This window comes from Acyrthosiphon pisum, chromosome A1 (genome assembly GCF_005508785.2).
Source record: "Acyrthosiphon pisum isolate AL4f chromosome A1, pea_aphid_22Mar2018_4r6ur, whole genome shotgun sequence".
Lineage (NCBI taxonomy): Eukaryota > Metazoa > Arthropoda > Insecta > Hemiptera > Aphididae > Acyrthosiphon > Acyrthosiphon pisum.
The window spans coordinates 44,428,916-44,441,273 of NC_042494.1; the positions used below are offsets into that span (position 1 = coordinate 44,428,916).

Genomic DNA, 12,358 nt, shown 5'->3' on the forward strand with positions numbered 1-12,358 from the left:
ACTTTTTACATATTTTGTTTAAAATTAAATTAATATGTGAATAGATACCTGACTGTAAAATAAATTGCATGTGTAATGGAGATGAATGGTTTTAATATTACATTTAAACTGTTTTTGTGATGATTTACATTAATGAATTAATAAATTAATAAATTAATAAATTAAAGAATGTTAATTTAGTTCAATCGTTACAGCTAATAAATATGAAAATTCTTGAAAATCCAAAACTTAAAAAACAATAATCAATTATCAGATTTTTTTTCATTATTACCAATATTGTATAGGTAATTAAATTAAAGTAAATCATAATTCATGACACCTTAAGAATAACTATGTTTAAGTAACAGGTTATTGCTATTATATTATAAATGGGAATTTTGAAATATCTACCGAAAATATTAATTTGTATTAGACAGTTTGTATGTATTTTTCAATCCCTTAGTTGGAGTCAATTCGATTTTATCAATGGAATTAAATAATTAATGTGCATTAGCCTAATGTGAATTAAAAAGTCATTTGTATGCACTTAATTCCCGAGTTAACTCAATGCGCATTAACAATTGTATATTTGTATATAAACAAGAGTATACGCAGTGTAAATAAACGTTTTTTAAATCCTATGAGAATTATCGAAATGTATGTCAATGCAATTTCCTACTTATTTTATTTGTAATAACGCAAAATATTACCAGTGGTTGTAATTATTGTAAATCACGCTATAATAGGTATATACATCAACAATGAGTAGCACATCAAGTTTCATGTCAGACATCTCACGAATTGATTTTTTAAAACGTTACACATACACCGTCGTGTCACATAAGTTGGACTTACGAGTGTAAACAATTATAATATAAGTGTGCATACAACGGTAAGTTTTTGAATTCAGAAGAAAAATGTCACCGAATTATGATAAATTATATATTGTAAGGTCTTTATAAGAAAGCATGCTTGGTTTGGCAATAAAAAGCCGAATTTCATTTCCTCGACGTATAATTTCTGTCAACATTTATAAAACAATAATTTTGTTCAAAAATGTTTTAAAAAAGTCTATATCATTAAAAGTAAGATGTAAAACAAATCACGAAAATCATGAAAAACAATTGGTCCGTTTCAATTTATATATTGAGTATAATAGGTATTATGTAAATTACGAAACCGTTGTATCGCTTGTTGAACATTGTTTATATGGTTACGGTAATCTTAATAATATTATAATGTTATAACCTTATAGGTATAACTTATAGGTATAACCTATAGGTATAATATTAGTTTAAAATGTAGATAAAATATTATCGTTTCAATCGGAAACGATTGGGACCCGTTAAAAACCGTAAACTTTCGATCGCTGTTGCATTGTCCCACTGCTCAAAGGAGCTGGGTAAGAAGTAGGTTCGCATGGTGGCGTAAAACGTACAAATTATCGGAGATTTGTCGTAGTAATCCAAACGCGGGTCCCGCCCGCGCACACTTGTTACGCGCTAACCGATATTGACCTACTGAAACTTGTCGCCGGTGATATATATTACACGCACACACACACACACACACACTCTCAAGTTTGTGTGTGTGTGTAAGGGTGGTCACGACGCGGAACGGATGGCGACGGGGGATGATCAATTGAAACGTAAACGTCGCACTTTTATACCCGCCGAGATCGCTGCAAAGTTTCCGGAATTACAAAAGTAGTGCCTTCCGGGTGTAATGTAATAGTCGCGCGCGCCACGCCACCGTTTCAATGTGAATTTATATAAGACCGTACACACCCACCCACACACACACACACACACACACACACACACGCCTATAGAATATATGCGTATAACTGTATAAGTATGTACGTCGTGCGAGTTTGCGTTTTCGGTCGTCCACGAGGGATGTCGACGTCGGTGGGGTTAGTGGGACGGAGGACACGTCGAAATTTCCATACACACATATATAATGCGTGTACGCGGGCAGACGGGTCGCCCGAGAGTGCTGGGCGATTTGTCTTTCGGGCCAACTTCTGCGTAATTGCTCGGATAAATCGGAAAGAACGACTACGGTTCCGGGGCCAGACGGGCCGGCGCGGGGCGCCCGACCCTGACTCGAATCCGAACTCTCCGATAAATTCCGAAACAAACTGGGTCGGTCGGCCAGCTTTGTGCAGCGCAGGCGCGTTCCGAACTGAAAGTAATACTATATATTATATTGTATAACATGCTCCATCTCTATCTTTTTATATATTATATTATACAGTTAAGACACGTAAATATATTATGACCATGGATCTGCTCGTCTATCGATCGTCTCGACTCTCAAAACAATCGTTAATGATTTTTCATTTCAGTTTTATATAAAAATGCATATTTGTATAAATGTACACGTTCGTGGGAACGAACAATCGACAGACATTAGTTCCAGTTATTGTGTCTCAGAACCCAGCGTAGGTACCTAAATCATTTTTTTTTTAAATAGCTCATAATTTATGAATCCAACGTCTTTAAAACGTTGACGTTTATAAACCTATAGAATTTATAATTTATAAACATTCGAATTGTGAATATTTTAGCACGAATACAAATAACTGAATACATTTTTTTTTATGTTTTTCGTACGAGGAATAACGAGCACACATTTTAATGTTTGGTAAATATTTAATCAGAAAAACTTAGTAAAATTGAACAGTGTTTGTTATAGCGTAAGAATTTATGACAGGAATGTCGTAATAAAATATTAGAGGTGCTTATTATATATCTGATCTTAATCATCATAGTGTTATAGACTATAGATATTGTCGTAATCTGTATAATAGTTTACTTGTTGTATACTTTTTTATTGGATATAAATCAGTATTATTGAAAATCATCGTCATTAACGAACAGTATTGCATTATCTTGTCTTATAATGGTGAACATGGGTGCAAAATAATCGGTTTTTAAAAAATAAAACCCTATCGATTTTTTATTGATATAATAATATTATAATAATACATATTTATAATGATACATTAATATTTAATACTGTACCTACTGACAAATATCGAGGAATACGATTTTGGTTTTGACAGAGATTTCATTTTTTGAACAATTCGTTACAATATGTTATATAAATATATATTTAACATGTAAATCGTGTGCGTTTATACTATTGAAAGTCACTAGAAAAGTTTATGTTTGTTTGAACAAGAATTACGGATAAAAAGTTGACAGACAGCTTTTTAAATAGATTTATACTAAGCTTAGCACGATGCGTAAAATGTACTTAACGAAACTAAAAATTGAAAGAGTTAACCACTTCTGTTTAACTTTCAAAACTATATTAATATAATACAACTTTTGTTTTGACATGGGATTACTCTAAAAATTAATTATTACTTATTCCGTACTTTGAATTTAGGAATTATAGCCACAGTGAAACGTAACATTATATACTTCTACGGATGGATAGCTGAAGCCTAAAATACCCGTTTGAATTTCATGGTGAATAGTTATTTCTTATTTGACACCTTTGACCTTATACATAAATGTGTATAATACAGTAAGTTATATAACTGTCACATGAACACATTTTAGTTAAAAATAATATCGTATTGGTATAACTTTATAATAATATATAATATTGACGGTAAATCGTGTTATGTTTTCCATTTGCAGTAATGTTGTAGTCGAACTAATGCAATTTATGTCACACCCACGCAAATACGCCAACCGACTACACCAAAAGGGTGTAAAAGGGAGTTATATATTATTATTATTATGTACGTTTGTGCGATGTTATTGAAAATTATAAATAATATATTATATTTTTTTCGGATTTGCTTTTAAACCCGTTCAAGGGCGACTGGGCTCACGTTTGTACATAAATATATAAAATATATATATATATAAATATAAACACCTACATAAAATATCGAAACGTTAAGTGGTTGCGGGCAAATGGCCCGCCGCCGAATGACGATGAACGACGCATGACAGACGTACAAGGTTTAGCATTTATACGAGTTATAAAATCATCAAAAAACCTTTGTTGCGTGTTCAGGGAAAAAGCATTTTCCTGTTCTCTAAATATATATATATATATAAACCTATATATTTTTTCGAACACATTTAGCCAACATAATATTTCTCCGGAAAGGTACACTCGCACGTTATATTTACAGGCTACATCGAGTTTCGTTAATTCGACCGTGCCACACACACACACACACACGATTTACACAATCGCCGATAGCGAGAACGCGGGCGTTTAATATTTTCCGCTCGAAACGGTCAAGTGGGCACGTCCACGGGGATAATAGAAAAGTTAACGTATACCATAAACCGGGATCGACTGTTAATGCGTATCGTACACAGTGGTGGTTTCCAATATTTCGTATGTATATAGTGCGGCTATATTATATTACGGCCGTTTATATTGTTGTACGGTATTATTATTATTATTATTATGATATGAGTACCTATACTCAGAATCTCATCGCAGGATCCATACGCTGATACTCGCTCTAGTAAAAAAACAATAATATTCGTATGTATATTAGTATACTATTCTAACACATGAATGTGTACTAAATGTACTAAATGTGTACTAATAATTGAATACTGAAACAATCATATATTTTGTACTATGTAGGTAGTGTGAAAATTGTAAATTTGTCAACGCCGCTGCTCCTCTAGTAGTGATATTACAGTGTTTGACAATAATTATAAATACAAACATTTAGGAAAAAATATAATTTATTCCTCATAGAGATGTGAAAAATAAAATGAATACATAATATTAAACGACACTATATACTTACATAAAATAAAAATGGAGATAAGTATGCACTTCTACTAATTTTCCAACGGTACGTACTTAATTTATTTTCACGTTTGTTATTCCTGGTACGCAATGATAATTATCCATTGGTTTCTATCTTCTGCAGTTAATCTGAAATACTTATTTTGTCAACTCGACGAGGTCCATAAACCTCTGTCTTGGCCTCCTACCGAGTTTCCCTTTACTATTGATTTTCTTTGTATAAAATATTATCCTTTATAGAAGGTTATAGTTATATATTCGACTAACCTATATTTATTTTATTTTATTAATTTCATTTTTTCCTACTAAATAATAGTAATAATTTATAAAAAAAAAGTAGAATTTAATGAATATACTTCAATATATTAATAAAAAAAAAAAAACATGTATGAAACATGTATGAACATTTAAAAATCATGTAATCTTGTATAAAAGCATACCTACAATTTATGTAATATAATGTCTTAGCTATATGTCTATATTATTTAAAACAATTAAAAACATAAAATAATAATATTTTTATTGTATTCAGTAATATAGCTGATACCATTATGTAATTTTACTACAAAAAATAATATACGCATAAATGTAGCTGTATTGCCTATACATTGCGCCAGACAACTAATGTGTTAATAAAGTCGGACTCAAATAAAATAGACAGCAGTGATAGGGTGTTGGGAAGTTTCATTGCTTCTTGAAAACTATGATGAACTAAGCTAAATTTATTTACCACATTTTTTTATGTGTGTATGATCTATAGTTTAACATTTTTTTAAGTAATACATAATAAGAATAAATTGATTTATATTTAAACAAATATTATTCAACGTCTATACGTGATGCTTAGTTATTATAAGGTGTCTTAAATAATTATTTATAATTATTCATTTTTATTTGTTCAATGTTTTAAATATTATTAGTTATTACTAAACATAAACATGTTAATTTACTATAAATAGATTTATATTACTATCTAGACAACATTGTATATATTCGAATTGTTATCATAATTACAAAGGTACAATTTGGTAGCCTAATATGAAATAAGACAATTAAAATGTGGCATAATACGTATGTATTTAGGTTGTGCTTTTTTATCGAATGGACAGAAAACAACGAAAGTGGCTTTATATTATAGCTTCTTAGCAGAAACTGCAGTAAAGACGTCGTAAATATGTTTTAAGAAAAAAAAGGTCGCAAAATTTCAAAACACACGATGGTGTAACTGTACTCAGGGTGTGAAAGTTTTCGTTTCGGAACTATTGTCCGCTAACGTCGACCTCGAAGGCAGAGGAGAGATAACAGGGCAGGTCGATATTATTGTTATCGTTCCATAAATTTCCCGGTGTTTTTAATAACGTGCTCTGGGTCCCTAAGTCTTTTGCCGCTGCCACCACCACCACCACTGTCACCGCCACAGCTACCACCGCCATCGCCATCGCTATCACGGACTAAAGTTTCCTTATGAAACTCGTAAAACATTTTGTCCACTGCTGTATTCACCATGTACTCGATGTCGTCATTGTTTTTGGCTCGAATAAATAACTACTCTCTGCCCCCCTAAAACTAAAATAATAACGCGTTAAACGTCTGGGACCGTTGAATCTATTGTCGACGAAAGTAATTTTTATTTTTATTTTAATCGTTTTAGGGAAAACAATGAAACAAAAATGTATGTACCTAAGCTGATCAACATAATAATAATATCAAGCTGAAATACGTATAGATTCATACGGCCGCAGAAAGTCATTTTCGTGAATCGTGAGAAGTTTTAATTTTTCACGAGGAAATATTTATTATTAATTATTATTTGTGTTTTTACACCATTATAGCATTTATAATGTAAGTATAGAGTATAAGAAAATATTATCATTAATAATATACATTTTAAATTTGGTGATAATTTTCTGAAGCCGACCGATCGAGTGTTTTTGGTAACGCGTCCGTCGCGGTTCGTCGGCATTAATATATTATTATTAAGAAAATAATGATACTCGCACAACAATTTTACTGACGATGACAGTTGTAGCTACCTATACGTCAAGAGATATTGAAAATATATTGTGAAGTATAATTTATCGTTATCGTTGGTGTAACAGTGTTAACAATCACGACGTACAACGTCATAATATATTTTAAATCCAACTTTACTCAGACGACGCGACGGAGGTTATAAAAGCGCGATTATCGCCGCAAACAGAATACACTATGCCATAATAACAATGAAATATTATATTGTCTGGACACGTCCTGATAAGCTTATTTAAGTTTAAATATTATTATTTTTTAAAAAAAATGCTGTTTTTATAAAAGTAATATGGTGCTAATGCATAACGTGACGTTTTATAATATTACTAGCTGACTATAATCCGACTTCACCTGGGAAAAAAATAAACAAATATAAAATACTGCAGTGCTATATTGGTACCTATACTTCGCATTATGAACTAAATGGACTGAGAAGGGCAATCCTACTCTGTGTCGGATTGTATATACCACTTGAATTACATTTGAATGTGGTTAAAACTATACTCTAAACTTTCCTGATTTCTTTAAAAACAATTTATGACATTTTCATAAAAATCAGCTGAGTTGTTTTTGAGTCTACAGCCTACAAATATACAAACAGTAGTCAATGGCACCCTATATTATAATATTATATACAAAAAAATATTCGATGTCTGTGAACAAAATCAAAATTCGTGTATAAGCCTTAATAATTATTGCAATCTATACAGGTGTAACTGATGACGCTATTGACACACCCAGAGGGCCAAAGAATAATAAGTATTTACGATTTGGTGCCGATTGGATCAGTATAGTGCATTAGTATGTGCCTACCTAGTACCTAGTTATCTAGCATTAGTATGAGCCTAATCCTAACGTATATTCATTGTTATACATGAAAATTTTCAACTAGGTAGTGTAATATTGAAAACACTGTTAACCAGAAGAAAAGTCTGAACATTCTGAATAACTTTAACCTTAAAAATTATAATAATGATAGAAATTTGAAATATCAATCGTTCGGTCCTCACCTGTTTTCCGTCCCATCTCTTGTACGGTTTCCATTCAGCCATCCCTGGCCTCCAGTACTCCAACGTGTACTCTTCGGCATACTCGAGTCCACGGCCGTGGCCAAATCGCCCCTGCGTTTGCACTCCCGTGATCATGTGCACCGTCTCAAAGTTCACTTGCAGCCACTCGCGGACGCCTTGTTCCACCGGAGGTTTGGGGCACCAACCACCCCCAGCACGTTCCACTTTTAACCTGTGAACAGATCAGACATATAATATTATGACCGTTTTACATTTACACGAGGGGTATGTGTTTAATGTGTATAGTACACACCAAGTATTTTTTCGGAGGACCACCGATGCTTATCAACGTATCGTAAAGTGATAACAGATAATAATACAATTTGGCTACATAAACCATAATAATATGTATCTACTGCAGTTATGAAACATTCAAACATTTAATAGTTATCAATTATCAGTACGGATCGGATAAAATATAAATCAAAATAAACATTTATTTACTCTTACACAATTGTTTAGTCGTTATGTCTGTTGAAAAGATAATTCTAAGAAATAAAACTACTCAATATAACATATAATAAAATCACCTCTATATAATAAAGGATAGTCAAAATCAATATTATTATAATTTATATATTTTCCGTCGGTACTAAATTAAATATTAAAATATAATTATAATCATAATATTATATACTATGTGGGTGAGTGTTCGTGTTTGATACAATTTTATTGGGGGATCAAATATATAATTGATACGTCTAACAATTAATTATTGACATGGGAAATAAATTATAGCTTATTTTATTTTATCAGTAGAATTTGTAACATATATTTTGTAACGCTGTGCGTGTCTTTTACTATATTATAGGTAATATATGTAATTACCTATGTTCCTTTTTTTTTTTATTAAATTAGTGACTTTTTTCCATATCAAAATAGATCCTATTTTTTCCAGTTTAGCTTATACAATATTAATTTATTATGCTACTACCTACTCAAGTGTTTTAAAATGTTTTATTATTGTATAGGTATCTTATCATTTACAAATTGTTTTGTTATTTTCCTTGGTTAATATTATAAATTAATAATTTACACAAATCACTAATTTAACGATACGAGAGTTTAAAATTAATAAAGTTCAATTTCGTAAATTGACAAAGGTGTACAAGGAATAAAGATAGCAATGTTCGTTAAACGCGATACTAACATAGATAATTCTTTAATCACTGAAAGTGTTTTCGTTACAAATTTTTGAAAGTCGTCGAACACAACTTTTGAATAAAACAAGTTTAAATTAAATTTATGTACAAATAAGTAGTAGCGATTAGCAAAACCGTCAGTCCGACCGTGACTTCAAACCAACGTACATCGTTGTATACCCACTTGAAGAATTTAATGAAACGTTGTTTTTGTTACTCTCCTCGAGAATTATTTGGCTTGCGATAAGTGTTTGGATTAAAAATTGCTACTTTAATTAAACTTTCTCGGTGTACCTAAACCGACTATAATGGTTAACAGTTTTTCGACCCTTTTGTCGACGGACAAACAATCGACAAACTATTATGTGGACAATACAAAGAGGGAACTATCACGGTGACAGATGTATTGCTGTAAGGACATTTTTCCAATAATATCCCTTACAAGCTCCTTTCGTTGTTTTTATTGCGACTTAAACCGAACATTAATCAGCTAATCACGCTATTATATCCCGTGTAATTAAATTATCATACTATTATTTTAACAGTTATATCTAACACCTCTGCCACGGTATTTATTGTAATAATAATAATACGCAGCCGCCAGCCACTCCACTGTTGGTGGGTTTTTGTCAAAAAGTTTCTCGGCAAACGCACAAAAACAACCGAAACGCACGTCATTTGCACATCAAGGTAGCATGTAATAATTCAATAAAGTTCTTGGTGTGTATCAAATTCCAAAGGTGCATTACACGAAGTAATTATACTATTTTATACGTCATGATTCGGGCAACAGTTAAATTTGAAACATGTATAGTATATTATATTGTCAAGTAAATTCTGAGTGATTATTATTTTAGCAGTGATCATAAATTAAATCGGTCAAATTTCGCGATTTTGAAAGCAATGTATTATTATGGCATAAAGTAGTTGGCACTATATTAAAATAACGAAATGTAGTTAGATTACCAGAAACACCACTGTAGGAATACATTTTATGAAAATTAGTTTTTTTCACAAAATATTATGTCGTGCACTTTTAAATTTTTATTTAACTATGTGTATTTAAAATGTTTTTAAAAAACACAACATTAAGCCGAGATAATGAGTGTTCACTATTAAAAATAATATAATCTAGGTACCTCAGTACGAACGTTATGTGGTTCACTTAACAATTAGAATGGTTTTTGTGTTCGTACGAGAACAATGTTTCATATTTTTTTTTTCATGTACAACTCACTACTATAACAGTTTAAATGCGTTTTCAGATTAATACATTATTGCATTGTATAAGTGGAATTTATTATGAGTTATACACTAATACGTATTCAAAGTAACTATATTATAATGTTTTCTTTTAAATAAAACGCATTTAACACCAGGAACATAGCGGTGTCCATATAACAATGGCATATTATTATGTTAAAACCATTCTGTATAATTTGAAAGATATTCAAAACCACATTTTCATCGAGATATCAAGCTAAATATAGGTCAGGTTTATTTTCATAAATTCTATAGTAGAGAAGAAAGTTGTCTGCATTGTATAAAGAACAAAAGTTGAAAATACAGATATAAAAAACGACATTGTGTTTTGAATACATTATACTGTTTACTAATAATTATAATATTCATCTGATTGTTTATAAAACATGAATAATAATATATTGATTTAAAATTTTACGTTTAAAACCAAATTTCCTTAAACATTTACAATGTCAAATGTATAAAAAAACGTTTTTGGTATATTTTTTTTATATATTAAAATTTATCTTTTTCATAATTTGTCAGATTAAGTAAATATTGCAAGCAAAATTTTTTACTCAGGTATACTTATATGTTTTTTTTTTAATAGGCTTTGTTTCTTTATAAGAAAATATGAGGTATATTGCTTTATCAAATACCACGAAATTACCTCATAGGTTAACATTTTAAAAGTTTAAAACTAATTTTTGTCTAATATAGATGATAGGTATAAGGATTATATGAAAAACAATTGAATTTTTTTCATACATCAAATTAAAATCATTACTTTTTAAATCCTTTAAAAGAAATATTTTCGATGAATTGGTACTTAGTACACAATATTTTTCAACTTTTAAGTAATTTAATATAACCTGATATTTTTCAATTTAAACCTTTATGTTTTTATAAATATATTATAAAACAATTTCCTATAACAAACAACAGAAAAGAACGAAAAATACATGAATTTATATTAATTTTTTAAATGTGTGTCCTTGTTTCTTCATCTTTGAATATATTTAATGTGTCGCATTAAATATTATAAATATTATTCAACAAAACTACCGATATAATTTTAAACTATAAAAATATAAAATACAACGACCAAGATCCAATGAAGACTCATGCTATAATATCTACTAAAATAAAATAAAACCTATTATATTTTCATCTGATTATTCGTTTGAGGTCAAGTAAGTTTTAGAGGGAGGCATTTTAATAATTTGTTTTGTGTGAGTACCTATAGTATGAACTATCAAAATAGACTAACAGGGAACTGCTAGCTTTGCGGTTATCCACTACATAGGTCCCTCGAAATAGAAAGTCCATAATAATTATCATTAAATCATAATAATTATTGTTTACGTGCAAACAAAGACCAACAGACAGTAATTAATTAGTTAATGAACAATTGAGCGTTAAGCTTATTGTCAAAAACAAATTAATTTAATTTACGAAGACAAAGCAAATTACAAGCTCAGCTATCAGTTAAAAATAATAACTTTCTTTTACGTTTTGTTATGATTGACAGTCAGGTCACCAAAATTATTAAACAAAAAATAGGTAAAATGTGCATTTCTTTTACTTTAACAGACTAGGTATATCACTTTATCTATTTTAAACTTGGCTTTTTATATTGATATGTTAATAAATTTTTTTCTACATTAAGGTAATTGATATAAACACGTGTCATGTAGGTACATATAGAATTGTATAGAACACAATATTCACGTTTAAATTGAATGTACATTAATTTTTGTTGTATTGCATATAATTCGTCGTCCATTAAATAATATGTATACTGTAGTATCTACAAGCTTTTGAGCGTAGTTTACTATCTTATACCAGTGCCCTAATATTCCTACTAATTTTGACAATGTTTAATAATAATAATACACATTGAATATATAATATTTAACACATAAAAAAGTTCAACATCATCAACTATTGATGCCTATAATTGTAATACACCTGAACCCGACCCAAAATAATCACCAGACTACGCGTCTCTGCAATAAGCATGTTAGTCATTATCGGTCATTTCAGCCCTGCAGGCTGCATAAAAATATTACTCGTGACATAATTCAATCCTAA

At 30.2% G+C, this 12,358-nt stretch overlaps 1 protein-coding gene across 1 annotated transcript in view; it reads right to left on the reverse strand.

Annotated features, from left to right (window-relative positions):
* LOC100571057 (discoidin domain-containing receptor 2) overlaps positions 1 to 12,358 on the reverse strand; it is a 163,227-nt gene that overhangs the window by 45,123 nt on the left and 105,746 nt on the right. Inside the window, exon 5 of the mRNA XM_003247137.4 lies at positions 7,821 to 8,052. Coding sequence (XP_003247185.1) covers positions 7,821 to 8,052 — 232 coding nt within the window. The remainder of the gene's footprint in view (positions 1 to 7,820; positions 8,053 to 12,358) is intronic.